The 17,831-nt window shown below is 38.9% G+C and overlaps 1 protein-coding gene and 1 long non-coding RNA gene across 4 annotated transcripts in view; one reads left to right on the plus strand and one right to left on the minus strand.

Moving 5' to 3' along the window:
- Positions 1–355: 355 nt before the first annotated feature.
- On the minus strand, positions 356–11,414 carry LOC121489002. Of its 3 annotated transcripts, none has more exons than XR_005987229.1 (4): positions 11,326–11,414; positions 10,761–10,948; positions 9,403–9,817; positions 356–965 (listed from the first exon to the last, which is right to left on the minus strand). It is a non-coding gene; the product is annotated as an uncharacterized LOC121489002 (long non-coding RNA). The 3 variants fall into 3 exon arrangements; XR_005987230.1 differs by having other exon boundaries at positions 9,379–9,817; XR_005987228.1 differs by lacking the exon at positions 356–965 and having other exon boundaries at positions 8,641–9,817.
- The window catches only part of RFC1 (replication factor C subunit 1), a 76,020-nt gene continuing 69,526 nt past the window's right edge, over positions 11,338–17,831 (plus strand). The window contains exon 1 of the mRNA XM_041751397.1: positions 11,338–11,773. Coding sequence (XP_041607331.1) covers positions 11,771–11,773 — 3 coding nt within the window. The 5' untranslated portion in view covers positions 11,338–11,770. The remainder of the gene's footprint in view (positions 11,774–17,831) is intronic.

Below are 17,831 nucleotides of genomic sequence, written 5' to 3' on the forward strand. Positions count from 1 at the left end.
ACAACTCAACGGTTTTCAGTGTGTTCAGAATATAATATAATCAATTTCAGAACATTATTTAATGCTACCTTAATGTACTCACAAGTGAAGAAGTTTTTCATTTTTGTGCAAATTTATTATTCATTTCCCTTAGCATTTCTGGGTAGGAACACAGTCCCCAAGTTCTAAAGATATCCTCTCATATTTTCTTTCTTTCTTTTTTTTTTTTTTTTAAGATTTTATTGATTTATTTGACAGAGAGAGACGGAGCATAAGCAGGGGAAGGGGCAGAGGCAGACAGAGAAGCAGGCTCCCTGCTCCTGGTACTGGATCCCAGGACTCTGGGATCATGACCTGAGCAGAAGACAGACACTTAACTGACTGAGCCACCCAGGCACCCCTCATATTTTCTCTTAAGGACTTTAGTTTTGTTTTCTATGTGTGGTCTTTTTAAAATTAATTTTTCTATATATCAAGGTATTTATTCCCCCCAAGTCCTTTCCCCCTTTTTCAACTTTTTAGTTGTTCTCCTAGAATTTGTACATCTCTGCATTTATATTTTGCATAATATTCAGGTACTGCTATCTTTCAATTCATTAACTTTAGACTATCTATTTGCTGTTAGGGTAGATAAAGATTTACGTTTCTTATATTATCATTTTGTGTTGGTAAAAAAATTACCTTTTTGGTTAAATTGATATTTAGGGTTTATGTTATTTTTACATAAAGATTATTTATGGCTGAGTATTGTAGTGTACTATGATTGGTTGGGTTTAGAATTCCATGTTCAGGATCGTTTTCATATAAACTGTTGAAGGGAGACGGAGGTGGTAAAAGAAGCTGATGCACCATGTCCAGCATCATGAGTATTTGCAGCAGTCAGTTCCATGGTCCATGGACTGGCTCCAAGTTCTTAAGTGTGGGAGGCTGTGGCATTGGCAGTGGTTGAAACAGCAGCACCAGCAGTTACAGTTTCCAAGTGTGACCTTTTAAAAAAAAAAAAAAGATTTTATTTATTTATTTGAGAGAGTGAGAGAGCACAAGCCAGAGACAGAGGCAGAGACAAAGGGAGAGGGAGAAGCAGACCCCATGCTGAGTAGGGAGCCTGACTCAGGCAGGGCTCGATTCCAGGATCCTGGGATCATGATCTGAACCAAAGGCAGACACTTAACCGTCTGAGCCACTCAGGTGCCCCTCCAAGTGTGACCTTAAAGCCAAGAGTCTGGCTTACGATGTCTGGCTTCATTTCTTCAATTCCTGCCCCTCCAACATATTAAGTACCAAATTAACTCCCTGCTAACACAACAGCAAAACCCTTTTCTGAAAGAAATATCCAGAATGATTTCTGTTTCCTACACTGAAGTCTAACACTTACAAGGTTATTTGTTGTGATTATGTCGGTAAAGTCTCCATACACAGCTGTTCTGTATTTTGAATTGCTAATTATCTGGAATTTAAATCTATTTTATGTTTCTGCTGACCTGACTCGCACTCATAGTGCTGGTGCTTAGTCATCCTTGATTGTGAGTAGAGACTTTGTAGTGGTGAGGGATGATCCATACAGTTATCAGGGGGAAGAGCGCTCTAGGTACATAATGAACAGTGAGTGAAAAGTCCTTGAAACATAATCATGTCTGTTACCTTCCAGAAATAATGAAGAACTATGGCTGCAATGGAATGATTTTGAGTAGAAGTCAGTAATTACCGAGGTAAGGGGACCAGATGGTGCAGGGGAAAAGGGAGGGATTTGTTTTATACTCTTACCAAGAAGAGGAGCACTGGAAAGTTTTCAGCTGAGAGTGATATGATCTAACCACATTTGAAAAGAATCACTCGGGCAGCCTGGGTGGCTCAGTGGTTTAGTGCCACCTTCAGTCCAGGGCGTGATCCTGGAGTCCCGGGATCAAGTCTCATTTCGGGCTCCCAGCATGGAGCCTGCTTCTCCCTTTGCCTATGTCTCTGCCTCTCTCTTTGTGTGTCTCTCATGAATAAATAAATAAAATCTTTAAAAAAGAAAAAAAGAAGAGAATCACTCTGGGTGCCATGTTTAGATCATACTGTAAGCGGAACAAAAGCAGAATCAGGGCAATCAGTCAAGAGACAATAACTGGGGAGACATGATGGTAGCTTAGACCTGTGTGGTATTGGTAGACGTAATGAGATTAGTTGGGTTCTGGTTGGATTTTGAAGGTGGAGCCAACAGAATTTGCTGATGGTTTGAATGTGTGTGCAGTGGTGGTGGGGCTTGAGGGGGAGGAGAGATAGAAAGAGAGAGAGAAAGTCAAAGATTATTTCAAAATTTTTGGCCTGAGCAAAGAGAAGGATGGAGGTGCTATCCTTGAGACACAGGTTTGTGGGAGAGGGTCAGGAATTTAGTTTTGAACACACTAACTTTCATATATCTCGTAGACAGTCAAGTGGAGATGTGAAGTTGGAAAATGAATATACAACTCTGAGGTCTACAGGAAAATTCAGCAGTTAATAGAAATTTGGAAGTGTCAGTATTCAGATAGTTTATAAAGCTATGACATTGGATGAAGTCACCAGGTAGTGAGTAGAGAAATGGGCCCTAGGGCAATTAAGGGTTAAGAGGACAGGAAAATCAGGAGCAGTGAACACAACAGTCCTAGGGCTGGCTGTCAAAGAAGGAAGAAAACCAGGAGACTACAGAGACCCTTGAAACCAAGTAAAGAAAGTATTTCATCAAGAAATATTTCTAGGGAGGGATACCTGGGTGGCTCAGTCAGTTGAGTGTCTGACTCTTGATTTTGGCTCAGGTCATGACCTTGGCTCCACACTTAGTAGGGAGTGCTTGAGATTCTCTCTCTCCCTCTGCCCCTACTCACTGTGCATGTGTGCATGCTCTCTCTCTAAAATAAATAAATAAATCTTTTTTTTTTTTTTAATTTTATTTATTTATGATAGGCACACAGTGAGAGAGAGAGAAGCAGAGACATAGGCAGAGGGGGAAGCAGGCTCCATGCACCGGGAGCCCGACGTGGGATTCGATCCCGGGTCTCCAGGATTGCGCCCCGGGCCAAAGGCAGGCGCCAAACCGCTGCGCCACCCAGGGATCCCTAAATAAATAAATCTTAAAAAAAAAACTTCTAGAGAAATGTTTTGTTGAAATCATAGAAATATAAATTCCAGGTTATTAATAATTTATTAATTATGTCTTCATTTTTTATTTTTTATTTTATTTATTTTTTCTGTTTAGTTTAATTTAGAAATATTTTATATATTACATGTAGAGTACTTAGAAAATTTCCAGGCACATGGTATGTTCTCCATATATTTACTTACTGTTATTATGGAAAGCAAGTTACTTACATTGCCAGTCATCCTGTATAATAATATTGGAGGATATAAAATTTCTGAAAAGCATAGTCTCAAGAGAAAAGTAAATTATCAAATATATATGTCAACTTTCTTTTTCAAAAATAGGTGCTTCTACAACAGAACAAAATATTTCCAAGGATATTCTTGGTGGCATTTTTTTTTTGGTATTTTATGCTAAAGATTTTATAATCAGAATTAAATTGAGCACACACATACACACACACAAACAAACTTAAATGTCTTGTCTTAAGGTGCCTTACTTTGCTCCTTAATCCATGCTAATTCCCATAATATCAATTAGGAAATTTTGTTCTAGTGGCTTGTTTATATTTCTTTCTTTTTTTTAAAATAAATTTATTTTTTATTGGTGTTCAATTTACCAACATACAGAATAACACCCAGTGCTCATCCCGTCAAGTGCCCCCCTCAGTGCCCGTCACCCATTCACCGCCCCCCCCGCCCTCTTCCCCTTCCACCACCCCTAGTTCGTTTCCCAGAGTTAGGAGTCTTTATGTTGTCTCCCTTTCTGATATTTCCCACACATTTCTTCTCCCTTCCCTTATATTCCCTTTTACTATTATTTATATTCCCCAAATGAATGAGAACATACACTGTTTGTCCTTCTCCGATTGACTTACTTCACTCAGCATAATACCCTGTCTTCATTTTTTAAAGCAAAGAATCCTTCTTATAATTTCATTACACTTCATAACCATCTTATACATTATTTAGACATAAGTATAAATTTTCTGATTTCTTTGGTCAGGACTATTTCTTTTGTCCCAAGTCTAATTGACAAGTTAGCTTAACATGTCCCTGAACCAATTCTTTTTATTTATTTATTTATTTATTTATTTATTTATTTATTTATTTATTTTTATTTTTTTATTTTTATTTATTTATTTATGATAGAGAGAGAGAGAGAGAGAGAGAGAGAGAGAGAGGCAGAGACACAGGCAGAGGGAGAAGCAGGCTCTATGCACCGGGAGCCCGATGTGGGATTCGATCCCGGGTCTCCAGGATCGTGCCCTGGGCCAAAGGCTGGCGCTAAACCGCTGCACCACCCAGGGTTCCCCCGCCCCGAACCAATTCTTGTTTCCTACCTCCAATCCTGTTTGTTCAACCACAGCCATTTACCTTGGGGGAATCTTTTCTTTTAACTTAAAAAAAGTTATAGAAAAGTTGAAAAAACAGTACAGAGAGTTCACACATATCTTTCTGTTTAGCTTCATGTTAACTTACATAGTCATTTACAATGATCATTTACAATGATCAGGATACTATGCTATGCTAGTATTCACTAAAGTGAATACCTTATTTGAATACTTTATTAAAATTTTACCCATTTTCCTTCTAATGTCTTTTTTCTGTCCAGGATTCCACACTTAATTTAGTTAATATGTATTTTAGTTCTCTCCAATCTCTAACAGTTCCTCAGTCTTCCCCTGTTTTTCATGACCTAGACACTGTTGATGAATCCTGGTCAGTTATTTTGTAGAATGTTTCTCAGTTGTGGTTTATCTGATGTGCTCTCATGATCAGATTTAGATTGCCCCATGGTGGAAGAAGGGAAAAGAGGTGAAATTCAACTTTAGTATGGAGTTTCTTTTTTTATAGTAGTGATATACAACATATAGTAATATTAAGTTTTTGCAAATTCCACTCAAACTAAAAGAAACATTTTCTAAAATATGTCTAGGGAATCCCAGGTATTAGTGGTCTGTTTTATTTACTTTACCAATTACAATGCTTATCACCATCCTAGAGCTAATGATAATATTTATAAAAAGGCATCAAGCCAAGTATATTTTAAAATGTAGAATCCAAAGCATTTGACCTTATTTGTCTTCAAGGAAGATTAACCCTCTCTGTCACAACTAGCAGTTTAAATGGATATGTTAAAAAGTATTGCTTATATCTTTTCTGTGGCAATGAATTAGACTTTATCTGAATAAAATTTTTGCTGTATATTTTATGGAATATACGAGTTTATTGGAATTTCCTTTTCATGTGTCTTTTCTATTCTGATTTGTGTTCATTTACAAGATTTTTTTCTTCTCATATACACTACTCTATATAAACAGTGATTATATATTCAACACTATTTAAATTGCATGTCAAGAAAGATGATATGTAAGGTTTCCAATGAAGTTAAAAACATTTTTTTATTGCAAACGTTGTAATTCGAATGAAGGTTCAGGGTACATATTATGGAAGCTCAGATTCTCAAGAGTCTTAAAGGTATATAATTTACAGATATCTGGTCATTCTTACTATAGCATCAATTTTCAGATAACTGATGGTAGTTTCTTTTATTTGCTATGCTTCACATTAATTCCATAAAACAATAAAAATAAAAATCCTGGAATTACTTTGAGTTGTAGGATTTGGAGAATGAAAGATTATCCTAACCATAAAATCAATTATTACTACAAAATGCTGTTGGCATTCTTGTTGCTCTGTCTATAATCACTCTTAGACTTGCCAATTAATATTTTAGGAAATTAGTCTACAACTTGAGATATGGCATAACCAAATGTGTTTGTCAGCAGTGAAGTTATATGCTTTTTGTTTAGTTTAGTACTTTTTTTTTTCAAAGATTTTATTTATTTATTCTAGAGAGACACACAGAGAGAGAGGCAGAGACATAGGCGGAGGGAGAAGCAGGCTCCTTGTGGGAAACCCGATTTGAGACTTGATCCCGGGACTCCAGACTCCAGGATCACGCCCTGAGCTAAGGTGGATGCTCAGTCACTGAGCCACCTAGGCATCCCTAGTTTAGTACTTTAAATGTAAATGTTTCCTCTAACTTAAGTGAAGATACTGATATACTTGAGACAAACTTTTTATTATTATAGTTTATAAAAATCATCAGGCAAGTTTATATAAATTTATATTACTAAAGCATAATCATATTAAGAAGGCTAATTGGATATCATTGAAGAATTAAGATAAATGGCATAGTGCCTAATTTCCTAAATTAGAATATATGCACTATCATGGTGACAGATTATGACTTAATGATTATGCTCATAAATGGATTACAAGGTCAACATCACTGGGCTGGATCTGCAGTCATCACAAACACCGAAAAGGATAAGCTACTTTGCTGACTGTTTTCTATAAGGAATATGTTCCAATAAACCTCGACAAAGCAGGACATGCTAATATTTATCCAGAGGGCAGAAAGTCATATTTGTTGTTGCACAGTGAAAATTCGATTGATTTCTGTTGACTTATAAAAGTCTATGTGAAAGACAATGTAATTATTGTGCTCCTGAAAAGGATTTTTTAGAAAAGATTTTATTTATTTATTCATGAGAGACACACAGAGAGAGGCAGAGGGATAAGCAGGTTCCCTATGGGGAGCCTGATGTGGGGCTCGATCCCTAGACCCCAAGATCATGACCTGAGCCGAAGGCAGATACTCAACCACTGAGCCACCCAGTTGTTTCCATTCTGAAAAGGATTTTAAAGATATTCCAAGTGAAGAGGTATTTCTATCACACAGATATGTTAACTAAGGCAGTGGCATTAACACTGAGAATTTACATTGAACAGCTGTCTTCCACTTAGACATGGCAGTGGTTAGATTATAGTGGATGTCCAAAATTCAAATCATGTACTTTCTAACTAATACACAGTTTTTAGTCATTTCAGGAGGACAATTATTTAACTCTCTGTATATGTTGAAAGAGAGCCAATTATTATATGCATACTCCAACTATTCACAAGTTTAGAAACATACCAATAAAGATGTTAATGTCACTATTCTAATTTCTGTGGTAAAAGGTTCTTCACTGAATAGAAATAATTCTTCCACCAGTGATAGACCTCTAAGTTGGGGGAGGGAAAGAGATCCTTGACTTTCACAAAATTGACTTTGTTGACAAAGTTTTCCCTGAAGCCCTTTCTTTTAAGGATGCACAATGCCAGTGAGCATCGGGTAATCAGAACCAATATATAATCCCTTAAAAATCCCTTAAAAATGTGTCTTCTTTATGGTAGGTCTCAAATCATTATTAAATACATTTAAGGGGCACCTGGGTGGCTCAGTTGGTTGGGCGTCTGCCTTTGGCTCAGATCATGATCTTGGGGTCTAGGGATCGAGCCCCACATCAGGCTCTCTGCTTAGCGTGGTCTGCTTCTCCCGTCCCCTCTGCCACTCTCCCCTACTTGTGCTCGCTCTCTCTCTCAAATAAATCAATAATATTAAAAAAAATACTTGGGGCACCTGGGTGGCTCAGTGGTTGAGCATCTGCCTTTGGCTCAGGTCCTGATCCTGGCCAGGGTCTGAGAATGGAGTCCCACATCAGGCTCCTCATAGGGATCCTGCTTCTCCCTCGGCCTATGTCTCTGCCTCTCTCTCTAGGTCTCTCATGAATAAATAAATAAAATCTCTAAAAATAAATAAATAAATAAAATTACTTAAAAATAATTTAGGCTTTTAATAGATGCCTGTCCTTAATTCTGGAAACGGTAATACATATCCAATTGCTGTATTATCTGTTACCAATGTCATTCTACAATGAATTAATAGTCTTATTTATTCATCAGCTTGGTTTGAGAAATATTTATATGAAGAAGAACTAAACTCATAAGGAGGGCATGAGGAAAAACTTGAAAATATTTTTAAGAAAACATGCCAACAATCTTCGTTAGATTATGTTTTACATCACCAATAAATGACTTTTCTATGTCTCTCTGAAAAACTATCTAAAAATCAGCAACCCTAATGTGTTATGTTCTTTGTATACCCTCAATTTCTTGGAAAGGCATTATTGCAGTCTTTCAATTAATACTGAGACATGCAAGTAGTTATGATCTCCTATCATTTTATTCTCATTGTCAAAGAGAGGCCACAGAGATGGGAGGTACATATAGGCTAGTCTTTTGCCCGGAACAAATGCAAACTGGACACTATAATAGAGTAGTGCCCAGGAAGGGTTAAAGTCCAGATGTGGTTATTGTGGAGAAACAAATTTAGTAAGAGACACTGTTGCCCTATAGACGAGTAAAACAAATCATATTTGGTAATCTTTTTAGCACTCTTCAGATTTCTCTACCATGGAAAACAAATGGGTATCATCTTTGCCATAAAACACATAGTAGGGCAGCCCCCGTGGTTCAACGGTTTAGCGCTGCCTTCAGCCGAGGGCGTGGTCCTGGAGACCTGGGATCGAGTCCCACATCAGGCTTCCTGCTTGGAGGCCTGCTTCTCCCTCTGCCTGTGTCTCTGCTCCCCCCCCCCCCCCCCGCGTATGTCTCATAAATAAATAATCTTTAAAAAACAACACATAGTAGTCTTTTTTTCTTTTTGGTCAAAAAATACCAAGTGTAAGAATGATGGGATCATAGCAATCGCAGAGCTTACAATCTTACAAATCCTTCCCATTACACTTAGAATAAAATTTAAACTTCTTGTTGGGGCCTAAGACTTTAGAGGATCTCTCCCCTCACCTCCACCCAAATTAATGTCTTATCACTTCCACTTGTTAACTCTGCACCGGGCGTAGATTTGGCTAGCTGCCTATTACCTGCATGTTTAACTCATAATCATGTCAGGGCCTTTATAGTTGCTGGCCTCTTCTTAACACTCATGTCCCAGCTCAATGACTCCTTCTCAGGTCATTTATGTACAATACTTCCACACCCTTCTTAGCTATCCTCTAGCTCATTAAGCTGCTTTATTTTCTGTATAGCGCTTAACCCTTATCTGAAAGTACAGCCTTTATTTTTGTCTACTTATTTATTTTTCTCTTTTCCTCAAAGATAGAAACTTCAGGAAAAGTTGGGATGGTCTCTCTTATTAACTGTGGGTTCCTAGCAAGCACAGCAAAAGTGCTGACACACACTACATGTCAATAAATATTTGTTGAATGATGCATCAATAAAAACCACCACAGTGGAGAAAAGAAGTATGAATATTCTGTTCATGCTTAGTTTTGATTACATTTTGGGTTCTTTACACTTTGGGTTTTGTTCTGGTTATTTATCACTTCACAGCAAACTACCCCAAAACTTACTACCTTAAAAGAAGAATAATTTTATTATGCTTACACTATTGTCAGAATTTAGGCAAACCTTGATTTTTTGGTGACTTTTCTGCTCTAAGAGTGTTGATTGAGGTCATTTAGTAGAATAGTAGAATTTCACCAGCAGCTGGTATGGTGGGTTTAAGATGTTTCACTGGAAAGCCCGGCAGCTTAGGTTCAGCTGGCCCCTTCTCTTGCTTCCCATGGCAGCTCAGGGGGTCCAATAGAGCGAGGTAGGAACCTGCTAGTCCTCTTAAAGTTTACGTCTGGAACTGTCAAATCAGACACACTAGCTCAGATGAGAGGAGGAGTATCAAAGCATACGCAGCATTTTTAATCTGGTACATTTCTGAGATAGAATATTTCCAAGTAAATGTTCCTAAAGAAAACAATCCATTAAGTCTCACTGGAACTTACAGGCTTCTGACTTAAGTCTCACCTATATTCAAGGAAGTCTTCAAATCCTGAAAGAGAAATACGAAAGTTAAAAATAATATAATGTAAAAAATGGAAAATGTTGAATATGCATCTTATTTACTTATTCACAACACAACAAATATTTTACATTGGTTTAGATCCTCTGAGATTATAAGCAAAAATTTCTGTGATGTGTCTGCTGTGTACATTTTTCTGGAGAATAGGTTCATAGTTTCTACTGATTTTTCAAAGGATCTAATGATCCCCACCTCCCCCATTAGGTATTTCCCTAAGAAAAATCATGGAGTGCATAAGTTCATTTTTAGAATTATCCACCCAGCCTTGCATAATAATGATAAATAGTAGACTTAAAAAAATTAGTATCTTATGTGCCAGCAACAACATAACAGCCCTATGAGGTACTATTATTATTCTGATTTTAAGGATGAAGAAACTGAGGCTTAGTAACTTGCCCATGGTCACTCAATTAGCATGTTGTAGAGCTGGGATCCCCTACCCTACTGGCTGCAGGAGGTCTGATGCAATGAGGCCCTCTTCCTAATACTTTACTCCTTTGTAAATTGGGGATAATAATAGTAGCCAGGATCACTGCGAGTATTACATGAGCTGAACTAGGATAGTCCATAGCTGCACGCCTGGCACATATTAAATTTGGTATTTAATAAATACAAGCTCTGCACGCTTTGCCTCTGTTGTAGTCCAGAAGCCTTTACTATCTTTCATTGAAGAGCTATTGGTGTGATAAAAATGCAAGACCTAAAAAGCGGAGGGAGTGTAGGTGATGAGCGAACATCTCAAAGTTTCGGACCAAAGCCAGAGACACCGCTTTTCCCCCACTAAGCTCCGGAGGGCCTCCCGTTTTCTCTTAAAATTGTACGCAGATGTATCATTCTCTTCCACAGCTCGTAGCTTATCTATTAACATGGAACCCGTTTACCCCAAAGCTTTTGGGGTCATTGTTTTTCTTACCGTGATACACCTTGCTTATGACTTGGCTTCACCCACCCCACTGCTCTGAGGAACTTAGTGCAGGTGTAGGAATGGAGAGGCCCAGACTCCCCGCCTGGACCCCTTAGCTGGTTGGGGCCTCCCATTCTTCACTTATAAAACGGAGTGGGTGTTGATGATGAGATGATTTCACCAAAGTCTTTCCTGGTCTGCAATTACACAACATAAAATTGTCCTTTAGCTTGGTTTTCAAACTGTGGCTCTCCACTTAGTAGGCAAAAACAAAACAAAACAAGACAAAACAACAACAACATTTCGGTGGGTCAAACATTAAAAAAAAAAAAAAAGCCTGGGTGGCTCAGTGGTTGTGCGTCTGCCTTTGGCTCAGGGCGTGACCCTGGAGACCCAGGATCGAGTCCCACATCAGGCCACTTGCATGGAACCTGCTTCTCCCTCTGCCTCTCTCATTAATAAAAAAAAAAAAAAAAAAAATGAGGGTAACTCCTCTTTGGAGAAACTCTTGTTAAACAATAGATATTTAAATCTAATGTGCGGAGAAAAAAAAAGAAACGTAGTACGTCGAGACCTCCACGTGAAGCGCGTATTTCCACCGCGGGGGGGGGGGTCAAAACACTTGCAAGCGGGGCGCAGGGCAGGGCACCCTCCGCACGTGTCGTGCGGGGAAACGCGCTCCGCCCGCCCTCGGGGCTCAACCTCGAGCGCCCCCGGCAGAAGCCCCCGACGCAAACGTGCGCGCGAGCCCCGCTCCCGCGGCTCCTCGCGATGGCAGCGGCCCGCGGGGCCTGCGGGGCGTCACCTGGGCCGACGTCGCACCTCCCGCCTCCCGCCCGGGCTGGAGCCGAGCTGCGCGCCTTCTGACGTCATCACCGGGCGCCGAGACCCCCCCCCCTCCGCCCCGCGCCTCTTTCCACTTCGCGGGAGAAGTTGTTGGCGCGAATGGATCCCGAGTCCCGGTAACGGATTCCCCAGCCGACAGGCCCGCCGGCTCGCGCCTTAGTCCGTGGGCTGCGATGGTGAGCCCCGGGGGGAGGCTGTGCGGCTCGGGGGCTCGGGGAGTTGGCAGGCCGGGTGTGGACCGGGCGGTTTTGGTACGGAGGGTGGGGGAGGATGGCGGTGCGGGGCTGCGGAGGGAGCGAGGGCACGGAGGGGCCGCCGAGGGGGCCACAGAGGGGGCGCCGGGCGCACAGCTTTCCGGGGCCGCGGGGTTACGGCGCCGGGCGCCAGGCTGCGCGCAGGGCTTGTGGTGCTGCGCAGCACTTTCATTTTTTTTTTTTCTTTCTTCATTCTTGGGGGAAGGGAGGAAGGAAGGGAGTAACAAGGTGATTTGGGGGCTCAGCGATAAAGTTGTTTTCCTGTTTGGCGTTGCCCCAAACCTCTGTGTGCGTCCTGCCCTCAAGCATTGATTTCAAGCTTTGGTTCAAAGCGGAGAAAAACGTAACAAACTTTTCCTTTCTTAGGAGTAAGCTGTCTCAGGCCTTCAACTTTCGTCATTAATAGCGCCATGAAAAGCTCATCACACAGCCGTTTCGAGACCGAAGGTGTAGGGAGGATGCTTTATTTTGTTTAAAGAAGTTCAAAGAAGTTAATGGGATAACACGGCTTACTAGGAAAAAAAAGAAAACAAAAAACAAAACCCAAACCCCGCAGATGTAATATGTTTGACAGCTGTCATCGCTTATCACCTGGTGTTAAAAATAATCTTAAAAAGAAAACCCCACCTCTGTGTGACTCTGCATAAAGCATGTAAATTGAGAGAGAAATGATGATGCAGCCATCAAAACAGACCTTCATAGAGAGGCGTGTGTTTGAAATACTGTATTTGAAGGACAATTCATGATGTCCTGTTAAGCTAGAATCTACTTCGTAATCAGACATAATTTTTTTCAACTATTTTGTAGCTCATTTGTCACAAGGCCAGCATTCAGGAGGGAAAATTTTTATGCCAAATTGGGAAGCCTTGCAGCCCTTTGTGTTTTTTTCCTCAAAGGATGACATACTAGCCACTTTGTACCAAATGCCAGTATGGGAGCTATTGGTTTTATAAACTTTTTCTCATTTAAACCTCACGGGAGTCTAGTTGTACAGATGGTAAAGGAGGCTTTTAGAGTTTAAACAGTTTGTCATACAACTAATAAATGGTTGGATTAGAATTCTGACCACTGTATTATCTTGCCTCCCTAAAATGATTATCAAATATTACTTTTTGGACTTAAGGCACTATGGTATTGTGGAAAGTTGATGGGATTTGGAGACTGGAAGGTAAGAGTGAGGTGATGATTTAGTCTTGCTCTACCATTTACTAGTTATGTGGTTGTGGGCTTTATTTGATTTAAGTAAATAGCTTAACTTAAACCTTTTTAAAGCCTGTGTTTTCCTTAACTGTTAAAAGGGGCAAAATATAGCTGCCTTAAGTGATTATCTTGAGGATTAAACAGAATAATAAAGCTAAAGCTTCTGTCGTGGTACCTGGTATGTGGAGGTATTCTGCTACTATGTGACTACCAGTGATTTAATTTTCTTAGGAAGGACTCTGTGGAATGTTACACTGTTTAAGGGGCATCAAAGATGCCTCTGCTGTCAGTTTTGGCGAACAGTGTCTTGTAGAGTCAACTTTTGATCATTCAGATACTTTAAATTTTGGTTCTTAGTACTCTTGTTCACAATACAGGTGAAAAATAAAGCCCTTCTTGGAAAAGAAGTTGGAGTCAGAAGGAGTTTTGCTGTTTGTTAAAGGGAAAAGGTTTTATAACATAGATAGGAATTTTTGGTTATATTGGTATTTAATTTGGTCCTTCTATCTCTAGTACAAATATTAGCAAAACCTCAGACTAAAATTCTGTTTAGCATAGGTTTATTGAACATCTGTGTACATGTTATTGTAGAACAGTAGTTCTTTGGGTTACAGTTATGTGATAATGTGATGAGTGGTATGCAAATTTTCTGCCCACAGAAATACATATGAGCATATTACAGCATTTAAGAGGATTTGCAAATCTTCTGAGCCCTTCCGTAGATGTTAACAACTTTTGCCTTGGGAGCTGCATTTTTTTTTCTTGAAGTTATTAATAAAGGAATAAAATACTGTATCCACAAAATGGAATACTCTGTGAGCATTAAGAAAGAAAACTTTATACTCTGATATAAAAACAATTATCAGGATAATTCAGTGAAAAATGAAGGTGTAGGACAGTAAGTAATGTATGTGTCACTTTGTGTAGAGAAAGAGAAAAGAATATATACACATTTGCTTGAAGTCTGGAAGGTTACACAGGGAACTAACTGATAGCATTTGTTGCCTCCAAAGGTGGGAAATATGTGTCTTGAGAGGCGGGATGGGAGGGAGACTTTTTACTCTTGAATTTTGAACAATGTAAACATAATGTCTTCTAAAGGAATCGTAACAAAATTAAAAATGAAAAGAGAAAAGAAACCATTTAAACAATTTGGATTGCTATGAGAGTTTAATTATTTACTCAAAATGTGAATAAAACCTGAGCTGCCATTTTAAAGAAGTCGGCAGGGATCCCTGGGTGGCGCAGCGGTTTAGCGCCTGCCTTTGGCCCAGGGCGCGATCCTGGAGACCCGGGATCGAATCCCACGTCGGGCTCCCGGTGCATGGAGCCTGCTTCTCCCTCTGCCTATGTCTCTGCCTCTCTCTCTCTGTCTCTCTGTGTGACTATCATAAATAAATAAATAAAAATTTAAAAAAAAAAATAAAGAAGTCGGCATATATAATTCATTGGCTGGTATAATTTATTGAAAATATGCATAAGATTGAATTAAACACACATGAGACCTAGAGGATATTCTAGGGGATACCTTTCATATTGTATGAAAGGTACTATGTGAATGCTCTCCCTGGAGTGTGCTGTCACTCTATTATAATGTAGATTTTGCCATATATACTGGTAGTTGCCCTGTAAGGCCCCTCCCTGCCTCTCTTATCTGTCTTTTGAGTATCTTATGCTGTTCTGTCCCATCTTTTGTTCTTGCTGTTTCTTATCCTTGTTGAGATTCTTCCTTGTATATCTGCCTTTTTCTCATCATTCAAGCCTCAGTCATCACTTCCTCAGAGCTTTTGGTGTTATATTTAAGAAACCATTGCCTAATCCAAGGTCATGAAGATTTATGCGTGTCTTCTAAGAGTTTAACTTTGAAACATTTTGAGTTAATTTTGGTATGGGATGTGAAGTAGAAGTTCAAATTTATTCTTTTGCATGTGTGTGTTCAATTGTTCTGGCACCAGTGGTAGACTGTTCTTTCTCATTGAATTATCTTGTCTCCCTTGTCAAAGATCAATTGACTGTAAGTGTGAGGGTTCTTTTCTGGATTCTCTGTTCTATTTCCCCTATGTATCTATCTTAATGCCAGTAATGCATTGTATTTGTTACTGTAGTTTTTTGGTAAGTTCCCCACCCCCCCTTGTGGTAAATTTTGAAATCAGGAAGTATTATTAGTCTTTCAACTTTGTTATTTTTCAAGATTGTTTTGTGTTCTGGTCGGGGGCTGTTGAATTTCCACATGAATTTTACAATTGTTAAAGAAGCCAGCTGGGATTTTATTAGTGATCATGCTGAATCCTGTAGATCATTTTGGGAAATACTGCCATCTCAACAGTAGAAGGTCTTCTGATCTATGAACATGGACTATCTTTCCATTTGTTTAGGTCTTCAATTTCTTTAAACAGTGTTTTATAGTTTTCAGGGTATGGGCTTTACACTTTTATTTTTTCCAAGCGCTTTTTTCTTTTTGATGATATTGTAAATGAAATAGTTTTCTTTTCTTTCTTTTTTTTTTTTTTTAAGATTTTATTTATTTACTCAGAGACAAAGAGAGGCAGAGACATAGGTAGAGGGAGAAATAGGCTCCCTGCAGGAAGCCCAATTTAAGACTCAGTCCTGGGACTTCGGGATCATGCTCTGAGCCAAAGGCAAGATGCTCAACCACTGAATCACCTAGGTGTCCCTGAAATAGTTTTCTTAATTTCAATTTTGGATTGTTCATTCTAAGAGTATAGAAATACAATATACTTTTGTATATTGATCTTGTATTCTGCAACATTGCTGACCTCATTTAGTAGTTCTAATAGTTTTTTCTGTAGGATTTTTTCTATATAAGATCATTTCATCTGTAAATAGAGATAGTTTTGCTTCATCCTGTCTAATCTAGGTGCCTTTTATCTCTCTCTCTCTCTTTTTTTTTTTTTTTTGCCTAAATGCTTTTGCTGGAACTTCCACAGGATTGAATAGAAGTATTGGGAGTGGTTGTGTCTTTTTCCTGATCTCAGGGGAAAGCATTCCAACTACTTTTTGCTTTCAAAGGCCTTAATGTAGTTTTAAATACTTTAAGTTTATTTCATAATTTGTTTCTATTGTGCTGCTACCAGTTAAATCACTGGGTATATTAGTCAGATATAAAATTTTGTCTTTCAGTGTTTTTCAGGATGAAAGATTCTTACATTTGGATAGAGCTTGTGAATTTGATGATGGTAATCAGTTTCTGGTTGTGGATTTGGTGGGTGGCTTAACATTATTAATCAAATATTTATATTTCTTTGTTACTTTTAGAGTAGAGAAGTAAAGCCAAGATACAATATTTGGCAATTACTCTACAGAGCACTGTAGTACTTATTTGCATAAAACCCTGTACCCTTCAAAGAAAAGTGAACAGAGTGACATAATTTACTTTCTTTTTGCATTTTTTGATAGACAAATATGACTTGTTTATTGGTTGAGCTCATCAGCAGTGGAAATAAGTAATTAGAGTTTTTTGGTTATACGTCAAAGTAAATATATAGCAGCTTTTGTACTTTGACCTTTAAAAGCTAACGGTCATTATGAAAGCTTTACTTTGTGGGTTTAGGAGTGTTTATTGCAAGAAGAATTTTTTCTTCATCTCTAACTCTACTAATAGATTTATAACCAACCAAATTGGAAACTGCTTGGTACAGGTAAAGGGCTAAAAACACAGGAATTTTTTTTTTTTTTTTGTACTTGGCAAAGTTGGGTACTTTGTCTTGACTTATGCATATTAAAATTGCATTTGGCTGCTTGCTAGAAGATGCTTCTAATAGAGTTGTAGAATTGTTTGTTACACTTTAAAGTAGAAAATGCAAGAAACCTTTTTTTGCTTACATTTAAGCATCTTGAATTTCAAAACTTTTACTATAGAACATCTTGTTGGCATTCTCAATTTTTTTCATCTATTAATTGAGGTTAAAAAACTTCATAGGGTGGTTATGAGGATTGAATAAGTTAATTTTTTGAAGTGCTTAAATTATTGCCTGTCAGAGCAAGTCTATTTGAGAGTTTATTAAGTAAGTAAATAAATGAAGCTTTGAATCTGGGCATTGGCAATAAAAATAGAGGGAAGAGGACAGCAGTATTTGGGAGATAGGTTAGGTGGGTTGAATAGGTAGAGTCAGATTGAGGAGGAAAAACAGTGCCCATTTTTCTGTTTTGGGCAAATGATGGTGATATGCGTTGAGGTGAGGAATAAAAGAGAAGCAAGTCCCAGAGGAATATGAGCTTACTTTTGGACAATATGAATTGGAGGCATCTTTGAGGCATTTGGACAGAGATGTTTCTGGCAGACTATTGGTTACGGAGCTTAAAGGAGGAGTGGAGACACAAGATTTAGAGATGATGTTGAGATGGGTGTGAGTTAGCTTACACAGTGTAGGTGGATCAGAACTTTTAAATTTCGGGTTCATGGGGAACCATTAATAGGTTTCATGGGAAAACCTCACTTTTTTTTTTTTAAGATTTATTTATTTATTGAGAGAGAGAGAGAGAGAGAGAGAGAGTGCAGGCAGAGTGAGAGCAGGCAAGTGGAGGGACAGAGGAAGAGAGAGAATCCTGAAGCAGACTTCCTGCTGAGTGTGAAGCCGGATGTGGGGCTTGATCCCAGAATCTTGAGATAATGACCTGAGCTGTAATCAAGAGTCGGCTGCTCAACTGACTGAGCCACCCAGGCACCCCAACTCTGCATTTTAGGTTACATGAAGTTTTGTGTGGGGGTGTTTTCTGACACCAACTGGTTCTCTAGTTCTCTTGACACCAGCTGGGTGTC

Source organism: Vulpes lagopus, chromosome 4, assembly GCF_018345385.1.
Source record: "Vulpes lagopus strain Blue_001 chromosome 4, ASM1834538v1, whole genome shotgun sequence".
NCBI classification, from domain to species: domain Eukaryota; kingdom Metazoa; phylum Chordata; class Mammalia; order Carnivora; family Canidae; genus Vulpes; species Vulpes lagopus.